Raw genomic sequence first — 18,172 nt, forward strand, 5'->3', positions numbered from 1 at the left:
ATATGGTGTAAACAGCGCCTCTCGCTTCAGAAAAAGTGTTAGCTGCCTGCAGGTTTCTGAGTTGGCTGCTGTGGGGTTGGTAAGTCTTCAGTGTGAGCGTTCCTGGCCCCTGAGGTGACAGCCAGCCCTGCACAGGGTGCAAGGACTCACGCCTGTGGAAACCCTGTCTCCCCACAAGAGCTGGGTGACAGAGGAGCGTGGCTCTGAGAAGAGAGGCCTTGGTGACGAGGTGGAAACATCAAATGCCTCGTAGTGGATGATGCTACTGCATGAAGGCTGTCACTGTGGTTTTGGATTTCAAATAATGTAGCCTTGCTTTGCATAGTAGTTTTCTCATCCTCATACAAGAAGTGGGAGAGTTGGCACAGCTGTGTGCAACTGCTTCTTTTCCCTGCCCAAAGAAAACCAGGTGATACGGAGAACAGACTTTTGAGACAGGGTCATTTCTACCCTTTAAAATGTGCTTCTGCTGCAAAGCAGGCCTTATTTAGTTGAGTTAATCATGGGAAGGGCTATGTGACATATTGATTATTCTTTAAAAAGCTATGGTGAGGACTGCTGCACTGATTGATACCTGGTTCTTTATGATCTGCACCTTTTCCTCCTTCTGATTGTGTTAACCCATATTTTCATTATGTTGGACTTTGCTTTTATTTATTCAATTTTGAGTTGGTGCTTCACATAGATCAAGGCTTGTAGCTTGTGTTTGATGTGTAGAAGCAGACACCTTAAGGTTGTGGTTTGTTCTTCATGTCAGAAAGCAGTTAGTTTCCCTAGTTTTAACTGTGTCACATCCTCTGCAGGGGAGTGTACAAACAGGGTGTGTTTTCACTGAGCTCCTTTGGAGGGGGTAGAGGCTGTGTCTGCCTGTGAGACAAACCAGCTGCGTGTCAAGATCTCAGAAGCATCAATGAAAAGCAATTAATGAACCGTACAGCTAAAAACAGAGAATGTGTGGGATGGACGGTCCTGAACTGAGATAGTTCTCACTTCTTTGCAACTATATCTGTGCACCTCGTGGGAAGGGTGTGGGAGGGGAGATCCAGATACATCTCTGCAGTTCTCTGGTGCGCAGGAGCCGCCTTGTAAGCATCCACGTTGGTCCAGCATCCACGATGGACTATCTGCATGCACTAATGTCTCTCTTCTCATGCTCAGGACTGCAAGTACTGAAGGACCGGAGCACGCTGGCACTGCAGCTGTTCATCTCCCATGCTCCTGTGGTGGGAGGGCTCCTCTCCAGGCTGACAACCGGGTAACTTTCCCCCAGCTTCAGCATTCCTTGGGATGAATCCGAGTGTGAGTGGCGCTGCTCTCCAGCTGGAAGCCTGAGGCTAATGGAAGTGACGCACGTGCTGCATGGTCTTGTGCCAGCCACCGCCGTCAGGGCCGAGTAAAAATTTTAATTTATTTTAATGTAGTTACTGAGGCATTTTAATTCCACCAAAAGAAATAACACGAGTCAATCTACCAATATTCATCTGCTACTTTTAAATGAATTTGATTCAGCTGTGCTTGGTTCCTCCTTTTCAGGTTTTACTTTGAGACTTACTTCTCGCTTACAGGCACAAGTATTCAAAGAGTGTGAACCTTAAAAATTGCAGTCTAAATTCTGTGTTTTGTACATGAATATTTAAGCAAAGTAATATACTCTGTTCTCTCTGTGAGGTCCCATTTTTAATCATTAATGCTTGTTCTTTTGAGCAAATAGACCCCATATATATGAGACTTGTACGCATTTTAAAAAAAGATAGTTCTCTGGGACAAGTTCCAACATGACAATATCCTGTATATGAATATTTATAGATCCATCAAAATTGGTGAATACTGAAATTGCTGATAAACATTGTGGAGGGTTTTTTAACTTTTCTTTTAAAAGAGATTGAAAAATTATTTGCAAATTGGGTCAAATTCAGTATATAATTTTAGCCCAAAAGCATCTTTTTTCTTTTTTGGTTAAAAAAAATCTCCAACTTTCAAACTTTTTGACTGAAAGCATCTCTTGCATGCATAATTTATCCAAATTGCAAAAAAACCCTCAAAGCCTTTTGACAGTATTGAATAACATGAAACAAAATATTTCATTTGTGGCAAAGATTTTAACTGAGCAAAAATTAAACTTGGGAGTTTTTCAATGTAAGAGTTACATTGCCTGTTGCATGTTAGTAGTAGAATACTGATCAATGTGGTTGCACTGGCATTGTTTTCAGGTTGCAATGAAGGCTTTTCTTCCACATGCATCAGCGTTCTATTTGAACCATGCAGAAAACCATCAGGCTGTTGTCTGAATATTGCATTGTGTTTCAGAAAATACTATTGCCTCTTGCACTAGGCTCACAAGTGTGGCAGCATTTGTTTTTTCTGTGCCACAAGTGTGGCCATGTTCTGTTTTTTCTTCTGTTTACCAGGTGTCCTCACTTGATATATGCTACACTTAAAATGAAATTTTTAATGTTGCATAATTGAAACCTGTTATTTTATAGTAATTTATACTAGATGAGGATTTTTGTTTCTGTGTGGACAGTGAACCCTGGCTTCCTTTCCTCCTCCTCCCAGCACACATTGAGATGCACGCTTGTATTTAAATACGGGTGTGAACGATGCATGATATAAATAGCTCGGAAGGAAAGTCCTGTTGCAACCCATGTGACATTTCTGAATCACCCGTCACACAAAGATATTTGCTTGTCTGGTGTGTATTGCGTTTTGACTTGGGAATGAAAACAACATATTGGTATTTCCCATGGGATGGAAACACCATTTTCCAGTCATCTCTAGCTGCGGGTGACTGATTCAGGAAGTAAATGATGAAAGAGCTACAAATGATGGCATAAAGGAGAGAATGCCAAAAGGGCTACCGAGAAGACAATTTGAGGAAATGCAGAGGCGAGTGATGGAAAATGAGATAGCTTTATGGGCAGGCAACAGGGAGCCTCAAGACAGAAGTGTGGCCACTAATTTGTGACAAGAGCATCAGAAAACTGCAGTCAGGATATGTCTACTGCAGTGCTGTGGAAACAGGCTTACGCTCTGAGGCCTCAGCTTTATGCACAGCAGTGCATTGGTAGTGAACCTTTCTGCTGTGACAGAACCAGCAGGAGTCCACGATCAACCGCAGTCCTAGAGACGTGAGCAGAAGAGGCTGGAAGTTTGTGGGAATGTATATGTGCATTATTTAGTACAGTGTAGTGCAAGTTTGCCAGGCAAAAATGGGGTCATTTACGTACAAAATCTAACCATAGGAAAGTACCAATGATATTGTTAGCCAAATCCATGTTCAAGCAACAGCTGAATGGGTTTCCATCAAAATTCTCCATTGAGAACCATATATATTTTGGTTGGAACACTTTTAGAAAGCACGGAGTTTGGCTTTTTTGTGTGAAACAGAAAACAGTGTGCTAGGATGACAGCACTTTCTCAACCTTACCAATGAACTGCTGCCCTTTTTGCCAAAAAGGAGCTTGCAATTCATAAGATTTTGTTTGTTGAAAAGTACATATAGTTGTAGAATATTGTAAGTTGCTAGATGCCTCTTCAGCTCACTGTGTCTATGAAAGCAGAAAACAAACTCATGTTTTTGATCTCTTGCAATGAGACAGTTGCCCTTTTTTTTTTCTGCTACAGAAGTGGAGTTACCCTTCAAGAAATTAATTCCTCACCGCTGTGTGCTTTTATTTCTTTGTCAAATAGTTGATGAAGTCTAAATCCTGAACTTCCCTATACATACCGTTACCTTGATTTTCCAGAAAGAGTTGCAAAGCATGCATGTTTGCTCTTGCAAAACCCTTTTTTTCGTCTTCTGTAGTAAGTCCATTAGACAGCATTAAAAGATCTGTAACTATCTTTGTGCTAGCTAGCTGGGCATGAGTAGTGGGTGGCTAGAGAGGCCTATAAAATGGTTTAGAAGATCCTGGATTTTTAAATTTTATTTGTAAACAGTAGGCTTTTTTTTAATTTTAAAACCCCTTTTTGCTTTACTTTCTTCAGTACAAGAATGATACTTGAATGATACTTGACATGAGTCTCGTTTAGAACATCAGTTTTCAAAGGAAATTGGCTTGACTATGTGTTCTCTTTGAAGGGACTGGCACAACAATTTGTGACTACATGCCCATTTCTTTGCCTTCACTTTCTGCAGTGCTGATTCCTTCTGCTAAAGATGGCTCATACATGGGCAGTTCTGGCTGCACTCCTTTTCTTGCTAATCAACCAGACTGAAGGGCCAGGTAAGTGAGAAAGATCCCAGACTATACGCAGCACTCTTTGGTACTTTGTATTTCCAGCTCACTGGCACACTAAAACTTTGAGGTTCACCAGGGAAAATGGTGCTTATTGTTTAAAGTAAACGAAAAAAGTGATGTCACCTCAGGTGACAAAATAATCCTGTGCCTTGCAGAGTGGCACAGGATGATATATCTGAGAGGAATCTAACACAGATCATCTGAAGATCCATCTCCTGTTCAACTGAGAGTGTCAGGAGAACTGTGATTGCTGGCAGAAAAAGGATCTATATATGCCCCATGCTTCAAAAGCCTTGTTACAGGTGTATGTTCCACTGCTATCCCTGGTTTTACTTGCACTTTAACCAAGGTGCCTAATTCAATAACACAATAATTTTTCTGAAAGTAGTTTCCTTTCTCTTAAGAGTGAATCTTACCCCTTACCCTCTCATCAGTTTTTCAAAGCCCATATTAAGGCTGTAGAAATCTGTCACCTAAAAAAGAGATGGAGGACTTGTAGCTCACCAGCATGCATCACACACCTGCACAGTGTCCACAGCAGAAAGGCACCATCTCCACCGCATTCCCAGACTTCAAAGACTGACAGCAGGAAGCTGGACCTGGAAATTGAATACTACTTCTATGTGTCTGCACAGAGCAAATTGTCCCCAGGGCTCCTAGTGCAGTAAGGAAGTAGAAATTTTTAAGTATGATGAAGCCAGGAGTTTCCTATGCTTTGACAAAGGCCGTAGCATCATTTTTAATGTCTTTTTTCTTTGTATGTAGCTTACAACACAGTGAGTGTGGAGGCTGGTCATGAGGCTGTGCTGAGTTGCCCTTACATCTCCGAGGCTGCTTTGCTACTGGTGACATGGAAGATGAAATGCAGCACTTGCTGCTTGTTTGCCTACAGAAGTGATCACAAGGAGACAAGGAAGTTAAACTGCAGTGAGAGGGTGACGTGGAAATATTCACCTGAGAGTGACTCTGCTCTTCGTATTTACCCTGTGAACCTTGATGATGAGGGAAATTACACCTGTGAAATTGTCAGCAGTGCAGGGAATTTTCTTTTTTTCTCTTCTCTGACTGTGATAGGTAAGACACACCTTGTGATCTACTTATTTATTTATTTTGTGTGTGTGTGCATGTGTGTAGATAAAAATGATTTGTTTTGCTGGTAAAAGTCCAAATTCAATTTTGGATGCATACTGAAATGGAAATAAAGAGGTAAGCTGATCTAGTCTGGCTATTTGGAGAGTGGAAAAAGGCATGAGGACTTATGCAACAGGACTGGGCTCTTCTGGGGGAGAAATAATTTTATTTTGTTTGTTTTGTTAACTTCTTTTGACTCATGAACAGGGGAGGTTTTAAGACACACCAGATCCAAAAGTCTGCTTGGTTTCTGAGGGAGCTCTTTGAGTGTAACACAGGATTTGAATTTTGTATGAATATGCATGCAACCAGGAGTATACACTCTTAGTTAAGTTAATGCAAACAGAAGTTATCAAATAAATATTACTGCTACAAGCTAAGCAATAGGATGCTGAACCAAAAGTCACAATGAGGTCAATCTGTGTTTTGTCTGGGTAAGAACCAAATGGGAAGGAAGCAAAAATTTCTGGACACTATCTGGAAATATGTAACTGTTCCAGAAATACTGAAAGCTGTCTATAAGACTGCATCACTAAAATAAAAACAAAGTTAGTCTATTTTCAACCTAAGCAGGAACAATAGAATATTAGGGAACATAATCGATACGTCCAATCATCTTTTTCAGATAGTCAGCTAAACTATCTCTAGGTTTCTATAAATTATAAAAACCCCCTCAAAACATAGGAGAAGAATTTTGTGTTCTGGCCACATTAGTTAAGTTTATAGTTATACTCTGAAGGCTTATGGGTAACTAATTTCAGAACTCTCTAACTGCTATTATTAATTATTGTCACTTGAGGGAGTTTTTTTGTTCTTCCCTGTAGGGTCTTGCCTTTCTGATAACGGCTTAGGTATTGTCTGTGCCTTTGCCTGTTTTGTCAAATACAGAATATGGGTCATTGGACTTTAGGCAGAACAGTTTTGTCTGAGTCCTCTTTTATTTCACTACTGTCAAATTCTTGATTCTACCTACCTAATCTCCTAAATATTTTAGCTGGAGCTTCAGCAAGCTGTGTTTTCTTTAATATGTATACCACTGTACTTACAAATCTTCATTTAATCCACCCCTTTCTGTCATCCCGTCTTCTCCTTTTAGTGCCGTAGTCACCTTTTGCAAAACATAAGGAAGCAGTACTTTTAAATGGAGCTAGCTAGTTTTGGAGGTATTCACCTTGGACTTCTTAGTGCATTTTTTTCCCTAAAGATTGTTGGTGCTAATATTACAAATTATTTAAAAATGTCTTGAATTGGTCCCACAAACTAAAAAATACCATCTATTTTCTGTTTCTCAGTTGATTTTATTCTGAACTAGAAATAATGGTTGTGGCCTTTTTTTTTTTTTCCTTCTTCTGTAGTCCCTCCCACAGTGACTCTGACCAGAGATGAGAGCAGGGTGGCTGTGTGTCGAGCATCTGCTGGAAAGCCAGCTGCTGAAATCTCCTGGACCCCTGCAAGTAATCACAGCACCCAGGAAGAAGTCCATCACCCCAATGGAACAGTGACCAGAATGAGCTACATAGGCTGGGTCAACAGCTCACATGCCACTGTCACCTGCCTGGTTACCCACCCAGCTACAAACCAGACTCTGTCCCTAGACCTGTCACGTAAATAACATTCTATAACTGCTCTTAATCATGCTCTTGTGCTTCTTTGTGCTCCTTTATGCAGCTGTTTCACTGAATGCCAGGCCTCTGCAGGTTGTTTACTGGAGTGATAGGCCAAAAGTTGTAGTGCATGTTGATAAAGAAATCAATGATTTTGAGTTAGCTGAAACCAAATGTTTTGTGGCATTGTATGGGGAAGCTTCCAGTGTGTGCTTTTCTATCCCTCTTCTGTTTTAGAGGAGTTCCTCATTCTGCTTGTGGTGGGTTGACCTGGGCGAGCTGCCAGCTGCCCATCAAGCTGCCCTGTTAAGGAGAAAACTGTCAAAAGGCTCATGGGTCAAGATAAGGACAAGGAGAGATTACTGTCATGGGCAAAACAGGTTTGACTTGGGGAAATTAATTTATTACCAATTAAATCAGAGTATGATAGTAAGAAATCTAAAAGCACCTTCACCCTCACCCCTGCCTTCTTCCAGGGCTCAGCTTCACTCCATACTTTTCTACCTTACCCCCCCCAAGTGGCACAGGGGAATGGGGGTTGTGGTCAGTTCATAACTGTCTCTGCTCCTTCCTCCTCATACTCTTCCCCTGCTCCAGCGTGAGGTCCCTCATACAGGAAACGGTCTTTCATGAACTTCTCCAACGTGAGTCCTTCCCATGGGCTGCAGTTGTTCATGAACTGCCCTGGTGTGGGTCCCTTCCATGGTGTGCAGTCCTTCAGGAACAGACTGCTCCAGCGTGGGTCCCCCATGGGGCCACAGGTCCTGCCAGCAAACCTGCTCCATGTGGGTTTCCCATGGGGTCATAGCTTCCTACGGGGCACATCCGCCTGCTCTGGCACAGAGCTTCCTGGGCTGCAGGGGGAGATTTGCTCCACTGTGGACCTCCGTGGGCTGCAGGGGGACGGCTGTCCTCACCATGGGCTGCACCATGGGCTGCAGGGCAATGTCTGCTCTGGCACCTGGAGCACCTCCTGCTCCTCCTTCTTCACTGACCTTGGTGTCTGCAGGGCTGTTTCTCTCACATATTTTCACTCCCTGCTCCCATCTGCTGTTGTGCAGCAGTTTTTACCTTTTCTTAAACATGTTATTGCAGAGGCACCACCAATATTATTGATGGCTCAGCTTTGACCAGCGGGGTCCATTTTGGAGCCAGCTGGCACTGGCTCTTTCAGACTTGGGGAAGCTTCTGGCATCTTCTTGTAGAACACACCCCGGCAGCCCTTCTGCTACCAAAACCTTGCCACACAAACCCAATACACTGCTTCAGTGGCCTTTTTAATCACTGGTGACAGAAAAGTTGCTTTCACTGGCTGCTGTGATACAGCCCATTAATTTTTGATGTGAAGCTTTGAACCCCTGTGGCTGACTTTTTTCCAGCTTCCCACAGTGATGATGGTCTGGAGAAAAAATACTTGGAGAATGTCCGTCTGTGACTTTCAGGTGATCTTTCCCAGGGCCAAAGGTAGTAAAGGGTAAAATTCAGCTTCTCAGTTGGCTGTGCTAGACCTGTTAGAAGTCTATGCCAATAGGATGTGTAAGAACAGCTAAATAACTGCTTATATCACCAAAATGTCTTAGTAGAGCCATGAAGGGCAGAATTCAGCATAGACCAGTCATTAAGAACTGCGTTTTACAGGGATGGCTGGTTAGTTCTGTTCTTGCAGTGCTAATATCATTTGAAAAACGGGAAACCACACAGGCAGATGAGTTGAAAATGAAAGTGTATTTGTACACACAAATGACTGGGTGTGTGAGGCAGCTTCCTATTGCTGGTTGGCATCCAGACATCTCATCTGTGTCTCTCTGCTCATTTGAGCTGTGGGGGTGGAGAACTAGCTTTCTCCCCTGGTTAAAGTAGGTAGTAACATCATGTAGTCAGTGGATACTGATGTCTAGCTCTGTAACCAGCTTTATTTTCTTATTTCTCAGACACTTCCCTCAGGCTTCCTTATCTTCTGATAGGAGGATCTGCAAGTGTTGCTGCTGTCAGCGGTGTGGCTTTATGCTTGATTTTCAGGTACAAAGGTAAGTCATTAGATGAGCCTGAAGTTTGTTACAATGCCATTGATCACCCAGTGCAATTACAGGGACATGTACTGTATTGCTGAGAGTGGGCTGGAACACAAGGATTGAGGAAAATGTCCATATGTGATGCACTGTCTTTTTGGAAAAATCCTAATAAAATAAGTGGTGGAACTTTAAAACAAGTCCAGAGTTTTTAAAAGCCATAGTTATTATGATATTAATCCCCAACAAACGATATAATTTCCTGACATCCTACTTTCAGCTTTCCGGTTACGTAAAACGGCACATGGGTCGGCAGTACCATTTGAAGTAAGTGGGCTTTATTTGTGTGTGCTTTGCATTTTGTTTGTTTGTTTTCATTTTTGTGTGTGTATTCTTGACTAAAAGATGAAGTTTCATTGCAATGTGTCTGCTCTGACAAAACTCCCATTTATCTCTGTGTGTGCTTGTCAGGGGAAATGAGGAACGATGTGTCTGGGAGAGTGACTATTACTTCAGCATTAGATCAAGAGTGAGGTAGTGCATCTCCTACCTAAGAATACTATAAATTACATTTACAATGCCAATGGTTAAGCTGAATTTTAAATCTCTCAAAAGTTAACGTTTTCAAATTTCTGCTTGACAGAGTAATCTTAACTCTGATCTTTTGCTTAAGAATGTGTGTTGCCCTTGCTGTCAGAAACTTGCCTGATTAAAGATCAGATGAAAACAGACAGGCATTTTGCAAGGAGGGAAAAGGGTGCACTTCCTTATGTTGTACTAGAGACAAACGCAGCTATGAAACTTTTATTTTTTAAGTCACAGTTCGACCACTGAGAAGCTAGGAAACAGTGGTGATAAATTTGACATTGCAACTTTTACTTCCTTTCTAATTCCATTGTGTTGTGATACATATTTAACAGTGTGATAATATGCTCCTCTTTCCTCAGGGCTTCTGCCTCATCTAATGCACACTGAAAGAGCAATTATTTCATATTTTGCTTTCTGCTGATGGTTAAATTAATGGCTGTGTGCCTTGTTTATTGCAAACTAGTCAAACAGTGCTCTGAAGTTAAAATGATTAATTTCCTGATATGCTCTTCTATGGCATTCAGGACAATTTGACTGACGGCAGTGGGAGTCGTGGAGATCAAAGTCAACAGCTCCCAGTAATTTTAGGTGCCTAAATTGGATTGCCTGTGGCCTGCCTATTTTTTTTTGTTGTTCATTATCATCTATTTTGCTGAAAATACCAACAGTTCTAAATTTGCTTTCAATCACATTAAAAAAAAAAAAAAAAAAAAGATTCAAGAGGCTGTCCTGTTTAGGCTTTGTGAAGACAGTTGTTGCACCTTTGTCAGTTCAGATGTCCCCCCTGTGCCCCACCTTTTTGCTCACAGAGGTCGGAGGAATAACTTCACAGTTCTTTTGCGAAAGTAATGTTGCCTGCCAGGTTTCTTCTGGTCTTGTTTATTGTTTGGACTTGATAGACATGATGGTTCCACAAAATTCTACAATGTAATATAATTGCATGTGTTTTTCTTTATATTGCAGACAAGGAACTTCAGGTCCACACCATCACATGAGAAAACAGAAGCAGTCAAGCCTCCTGTCTTACCAGAGAGTATCTATCAGAATTATGATCCAAGAATGATACATATGAACTATTAACAGTATAGGCACAAGCAGTTTACTACCAGCTCAGCTAACTAATGATACTCGGTTACTTTAACTTGTACTTCAACTAACAAATCTCAGACCTTACCACATAGCAGGACAGCAGAACACTCAAAAGAGCCCCATAAAGGCCTTTTTCTTTCCTGACCTGAAGACAGCGGAGGGAGAGGAACCTGTTTTAGTAAATTATTTCTCTCTTTCTCTAAATATCAGTACAGCTCTTGAAACATTTGAAACTTTTAAAGACCGAGTTTTAAATACCTATCTGAATTTTGTTTGAAAATGGACTCTGAGGTATGTGCTCTTTTTCCTCAAATCAAGAATTGACATATTTCTGTGCAAGAGTAATAGACTTCTTGTGAAAATGTAGCACTCTTTTCCATTTTAGCAACTGGATTATCTTTGCAATTTTGTGTTGGAAACTGGCAAGTGACACAGGGGACCCCAAAACACGTAAGAGCAAAGAAATATATCTAGCAAAAATAAAAAAAGGTTGTGCGTTTTGTTTTTTTTTTTTTCCTGGGTAGGTAGTTACATGTGACAGGTGACAAACTGATATTTGTCATCTTTTTTTAAAAAAAAAATTTAATATATTTATTTTTCAGTTAAACTTTCTGTTTGCATTGATAATGGAAGAAAAAAAAGCCAGCTGGAAATTGTACTTGATATGGAAATGAGAAATAGCAATGGCAATTTTCTAATATTCATTATAAAGCAAACATGCAAATATGCAAATATTTACCTAAATGATTTTTGAGGCTGTTTGGGTTAATGTTTATTGACGAGTTTCTTACAAGCTGAGATCACAGAATGGTTTTACTGAGAGCAGAAGCGTTAAGTTGTGAAAAATGCAGGTGGTGTGCTTGTTGAAAACAATAAAACCTCTAACCAAACCAATTATTTCTTCTCAACCCTGTGCCCCCAAGCTGAAAAGAAACCTCACAGCTTCGTCGTTAATTTCAGTTTTCATCTGTCAGATTTGTCAAACACTAATGCAGCAGTAAGTGTAGTCAAATGTGCATTTTGAATGGCCTTTTCCTGCTCATCGCTGGAAGAAGTTATCTTAGCTCTGTCAGTGTCTTTAGGCATGAGAATCTCCCAGTGTCTTTTAATTGCACTTCAGTTTATCACTTCTAAATAGATGTGTGGTGGGCATCTACTGCCACCGTGCCAGCCTTTCATTTTAGTCAGAAGACATGAAAAGCAACTCTCTGCCTTATCAAAAAGTGCCTACAGAAGGCAGTCCATTCACACCTGCCGGGTAACTGAGCAGGGCCTTTCCTGTGGTGTTAAATGTCGATGATGTGTCGCCATCTCAGATTCGTGTACAGCTTCTTCATGTCATGTCATCTGCGAGGAACGAGATGCACTATTTCATGATACAGCCTCTGGGAGAAATTAGAGAGAACAGGTTTTCAGTGATGCTGGCTGGGAAAAGCGTTTTGTAGCTCTAGTGAAATCCACAGCAGTGTCGTAGTCTCAGGAAGCGGCTCCACAGTTCTGCGGGCCCACAGCTGGCAGTGCACGGTGGGCATGATCCAGCATCCTTTTCTGTTCTTCCTGTCAGCTGGGACCTTTCACAGTCATGGTGCTTTCAAGGAGTTGGTTGTGACTGGAAGCCTCTGAAACAGGAGGAAAATCTCCTGTTTCTCAGGGAACTGCCCAGTTGGGTCTAAACCTGGCATCCTAGTCTAGTGTTGCTCAGTGTGACAAGTGAGCACGGATTGTTCTTGCGGACAACTACAGCAATTTGGGTCTGTCTTAGTCAAAAGCCAGGCCATTGCAGCCAGACTGAAGGATGACGTGGCTGTCAACATGAAGACCATTATGCTGTGGAGCAGCCTGCTTTTGGCAGTTATGGTGCACGTGTGTTGTGATTTTTAGGATGGAAAGCAATAGCTTTTCATAATTTCTTTGCACCAAGTGAAGTGTTGGAGAGTAAGATCTAATGCAGACAGATAAGGAGACGACAGTGTAGGGGTAAAAACCTTTGGAGAAACATCACTGTGATAACTAGTCCTGGCTGAAAAGCGTAGCTTCCGTACTCATGATTTTATTCTCCCCTTTAATTTGTATTTGGTGGAATTGGCCCAGTCACCTGCAATGTGTCAGCATATCCTAGAAATTCTGAGGGGGCTTTGTTTGATGGGCCGAAACAAGGTGCTCTGGCAATGGGAGAGGTCCCTTTGTGCTGCCGGTACTCAGTTCCATAGCTCTTAACAGCCACATAGACTATGGTTTGTCCAGTTTCTCATTTCAAGAGCAAGTCCTGCTGCAACCTCTCAGAAAATGAGCTTACAGCATTGTAGCTTAGTCAGGCTTTTATCATCACCTGTTTACTGCCAACTAAAAGCTTGAGTTATCAACCCACAGCTCAGGCAAACCCACATATTACAGGCACAAAAGGCCTCAGCTGCCTAATTTTTGTATCTTCCTTCTGTAATAAAATCGGCCCTCATGCTTTTTGAGCTCGTTGTGTATGATTAATAAAACTTATTAAGCCAAAGAGAACAATGTGGCTAGTGGGGGTGATTGTAAGAAAGGCTGGGACACGTATAATGCTCCTGAGGCAGAACATAATAATTGAACAAGTTCAGTTAATTTTCTGCTCATCTTTTGTATGGGTTATAATACTGGCACAAGTGGTAGGTAGTTTCAGATACAGTTTACTTCTTTTTTAGCTGTCTGCAACTCACCTTTTGACCACAGGAGTATGTATTACATCCAAGCTGGCAACAGGTGATAACTATTCTAGTGGGCCTGCCAGCTCTGCTAATGGCATCGTCTTTGAAAGGAAGAAGATGGGATTAGCCAGCAGTGGGCCTGTGCGTCTGCTGAGAAAGGAAGCCCTTGGTGCTTGGGATAAGACATAGAGATCTGTGAGTTGAATGATTTTGTATAGAAGCAGAGAGAGAAAAATAGGAGAGACTGGAGATGGGGGTTGACAGAGGAGAACGATAAGAGTGAGCATGATGTTGGGTCATCGCAGCTTAATACTTAATAGTGTGATTAATTGCTTTTTCCATTCACGCTGCCTGTCATTGGGACCTTAACTGCTGATCGTGACCGGTGAAGGACAGGCTTTTGTCACATGGGAAGCTCTCCACGCTCTTCTCTCGAGGTGGAAAACTAGGCATGGACTTTGATGGTTTCCTCTCTGCCTGCCATCGCCAGTGTGCATTGTGCTTCTTGGTCTGATGAGCTGCACACCAACAGGCTAAAAGCCGTAAGACACACACCTCAGAGGGGGCGAGGGGAAGGAGGGGAAGGTCTTGGTGCTGCTTCAGTGGCTCACCAGGGGTCTAACTCCTCATCAGAAGGGCTTGAGCTGGGCTTGCAGCCAGGTCCAGCTCTGCCAGCTCACTCCCTCCCAGACGCAGGGACCAGTGTGCAGCTGTGCCTGGCTGCTGGGCCACCAGGGGCTGGTGGCCTTTGGCTCCTGCCCCAGCTGTGCTCTCTGGGGCTGGTTGCTGAGAAAGTGCCCATTTCCCACCTGGATTTAATTTTCACAGAATCACAGAATGGTAGGGGTTGGAAGGGACCTCTGGAGATCATCCGGGGGTGTCAAACTCATTTTCCCCAGGGGGCACATCAGCCTCATGGTTGCCTTCAAAGGTCCGAAGGTAATTTTAGGACTGTATAAATGTATAAACAGTTACATTTATAGTTACGTTTATACAGTCCTAAAATTACATTTGGCCCTTCAAAAGCAACCGCGATGCTGATGTGGCCCCTGGTGAAAATGAGTTTGATGCCCCTGATCTAGTCCAACTCACCTGCTAAAGCAGGTTCACCTAGAGCAGGTTGCATAGGATCATGTCCAAGCATTTTGCAGTTGCTCTGTTGAGTGTTTTGAGAAAGAAGAATGTCATTTTTCTGTCATGCTGATTTTGTAATGGGACAGGCATCTTGGTGTAATCCAAAGAATAATCCAAGCTGTGTATTTTGTTTTTTTGCAGGAATTTCACACGGAAAATAACTAACTTGGAGATATTTTTATGAGTATATTTACCATGCTTTTTTCCTTAATTGCAAGAACACTTTTGGTGACCTTATACTGATTTTATTTGCACCAGAATAAAATTTAAGCAAGGCAAATGTTTTAGACTGCAAACTTCCACATATTCTTGTGTGGCCTTGTCAAAATGGTCAGGAAAATGCTGTTTATTGAATAATCATTGTGAGAGCGCTACTAAAAGGCGATGGGTGTTGGAGTGTATTTGTACATTCTGACAAAAAAATAAATTAAAAAGGCCAGGAGGGCGAGCTCCTGCTCCAGGGCTGCTGCAACAGCTCTGCCTTGTCACTGCTGTTTCAGACTGACTATTCAGTCATATGCACAGTTGATTGAATGTCACTTGTACTTTTTAGCACTAGATGTGATTATAGATAAAAACTCTCCTGTTTATTGTGTGGACTTTCACTCATAATTTTTATAGGGCAGTCTTGGGAATATTCATGATGTCTGCTTTCTGATTAATCTATGAGCAATTTATCTTCTGGTAGTAGCAGGTGTTGCAATGCTGCTGAAGAGTTCTTTATTCTCTCCTGCTCACTGAATCTGGAAAAAAAAAAGTTAACAAAAAGTTGTTTCAAATTCCATAAATTTGAATGTGACTTCAGATTATGAACAAGAGTTGTTTAAAATTCCAGTTTTCAACACCGGGATTGAAATGTGTAAGATAAATAATTTTCCTGCAGACTTTGGAAATTGGGCAAATGTCCTAAGGGTATTTGCTGGTTCAATGAAAACCTTGGTTTCCTAAATTGGTATTTCTTTCAGCTGTAAGTTGGTATTTCTTTCAGCTGTATTTTTTTGCCTTGCCTTCTTGACATATTTTGTCACAGCTTTTCTTCTCTAGTGAATAAATAATACTTTCCTTGGTTCTTCTGTAATAAGTGGAACACCTGTGGAATATTGTCCTGCTGGTTTTGATGTCTTTGTGACTTGGTTTTTTTGCTTTTGTGGAGGTTTTTTTTGTCAATGTTAACTTGTTCTCAGCTACTTGACATCCACAATTTGTATGCAACTTTCATGTGCTGGAGGCAGTGAAGAGCTCATGATTTAATCAAGTAGGACTTCTACTAAATTTCTTATCACCTCTTTGTCCTGGAATAGTTTATGTTTGTGCTCTTAATGGTGCTTCTTTAAGCAATTACCCACTTTTCTTTTTATTTCCTTAAATTTGTCTCCCCAATGCCCTCAAGTGCTAGTTTTCTCAGTTTATTGATTTTTATCTTCTCCAAGTATTTTATTGTCCAGTTCTCTTTCCTTTTCAGCATCAAATACAATTGCATTTTTCATTCACTTGCTATAGTAGCTTCTAGGTCCTCTCAGTGAAAATTTTTCTTTATAAGATTATTTATATTTTTTTTTTGAGAGGGAAAGTAGTAGGTTTCAAATTGTGACTAGTTTTGGAATTTTCTAGTGCTTTTCACTGAACTTCTCCTTAGAGACATACTTCTGGTCTCCTTGTTTTTGTTTTTGTTTTTTTGCCAATATATAATAGAAATTTAGTCGCTCTTGACTATAAACTACTCCAGTGCATCAGCTTCTGTAAATCCAAGCTCATTTAACAAATCAAAATGTATAATATGCAGCATTTTATTTGTCCTTGGGCGACATCTGTCTTGCATTATGGAAAAACATCATAGCCAGCTTATTTTTTTCCTCCATAGTTAACATGCTGCCTTGTACCACTCACAGCAATAGGCATTCACCTCAGAGAAACTAAGTAGGCATTTATCAGTGAGGCTTTTCAGACAACCTTGGTTATCAGTGATTTTACTTAGTTCAGACATAATAACAAAATATTTCTGATATAATGTCATGCTTTCTCTGAATAGTACTATACCTATGTCATCATTAATAACATTGTATATAACCAAGAAATTGCGGACTGAGCTCCACTGTAGAAAACATATGCTATTTTACCTGATTAATCATTAAAAAAAATAATATTTTCAAAGAAACAGAAGAACCAGACACTCCTTGTGCACTTGCAAAAGTAAAACTTTCCACCAAGAAGAGTAGAAACAAGCTGTGTGAGGAGGCTTTTTGCTCCACTTCCTCCAGATTCCTCCTCTTGTCATTGTCAAGCTATCACTACATCTGCTGCTGGGTTTCCTGTGTATTTTCTAGTGGTTTCAACTGTATTATCAAATCAATTCACATAGAGTTTAGCACACAGTACCCAGAGAAGCCTCTTGGGCTCCCTTGTTCAGACGGCGGCTACTCTGAAGTGGCCTGTTTTTACTCCTGATCCCTACTCTCTTACTTTTCTGTGAAGGCTTATGTTGTTGTCTAGCACTGATCCAGACTCCCATGCCTTGACAATATCTAATCTGATGCCTGGCATAGAGAACTCTGGAACAGCCAGAGATAAGGAATGATCTCTTGCTGCAAGAGAAGGAATGCAATAGATTACTCCTTATGTTCCTTTCATTGGAATCTGCTTGGGATATCTGACCTGAGTCTCACTGGCTGCATTCAGTCTCCTTGGTGAAAAAAATCTTGAAAAGCCTGAGCAGCTTTCATGGGATCCTGACTGGTAATTTGCCTCATGGTCACAGACGTTGTACTCAAACCGCATCTTGTTCCTTGTCTTACCCCAGAAAGCTTCTGAAAGAACTTTGCAACTCTGTCATCTGCTGTATTCCTGCAGGCAAAACTTCTCATCCCTCTGTTTTCTCTTTGAAAAAGAAATGGTACCCAGGCTCCCTCTCAAAGCAAAAGCATCTTGCCCGCAGATAAACCTAAGAATGTAGGGACTGCCTACATGGGGTCTATAATGCTACAGTACAGTCACAGGACTAGCTGAACTTGGAGTGTATCTCCATGGCGCTTCAAAAGTGGGCTGATCATCCTTCTCCTGAGTTAGCTAGACTTGCCAGCCTACATTGAATTTGGGGATTTGCACTGGACCCTTGGCGGGTAGAGTCATGCTAGTATAGTATCTGTCTTTTCTGAATGTAAGCCAGGTACGTCCATATGATGGCTGTGCTCCAATACAAATTTGCACTCATTGGTTCTCAGAGGGATTTTGGCTTAGCTTCATAGGGGATTTTGAGTTTCTCTCTTGTTCCTTGTTTGCATGAGTTCAGATTTATGTTACAACAGGAGCTTACATTTTGTAGATCATTTCTTATGTTTAAATGATACAAACCCTTCTGCCAAATGTGTGTTCCTGGGTGGGATGAGCTGCACTGCAGGACAGGATGAACAATCAGTGTCTGCAGGTTTAGGGTTATGCAGCACCCTTCCAGTCACAGTCAGTAGTTTGTGTTTGTTGTTTTTTTTTTTCTTGTAACTGGGCGGTTTTTTTCAAGTGTGTTAAGTCACCACACAGATGCTCCTTGTCCATGATTTAGCTGAGTGTGTCTCAGTAATGCCTCAGCTGAGCAGGATTTCCACATTGTTTTTGGTAAGAGGTCAGATTATTACTGAAATTTCTAAAAAGAAGCAAAACTTAAAAGAATGAGAAAGTGTATTGGGCTTGCATGGCAAGGTTTT

At 41.4% G+C, this 18,172-nt stretch overlaps 1 protein-coding gene across 1 annotated transcript; it reads left to right on the top strand.

The window, feature by feature from the left end:
- Positions 1-4,159: 4,159 nt before the first annotated feature.
- Positions 4,160-10,653, top strand: LOC135984388 (cell surface glycoprotein CD200 receptor 2-like). The gene is made up of 6 exons (XM_065626664.1): positions 4,160-4,226; positions 5,007-5,315; positions 6,728-6,976; positions 8,908-9,003; positions 9,266-9,312; positions 10,537-10,653. The coding sequence occupies exons 1-6, from the start codon at positions 4,160-4,162 to the stop codon at positions 10,651-10,653; spliced, it is 885 nt and encodes a 294-aa protein (XP_065482736.1).
- The last annotated feature ends 7,519 nt before the right edge of the window (positions 10,654-18,172 follow it).

This window comes from Caloenas nicobarica, chromosome 1 (assembly GCF_036013445.1).
Source record: "Caloenas nicobarica isolate bCalNic1 chromosome 1, bCalNic1.hap1, whole genome shotgun sequence".
NCBI lineage: Eukaryota > Metazoa > Chordata > Aves > Columbiformes > Columbidae > Caloenas > Caloenas nicobarica.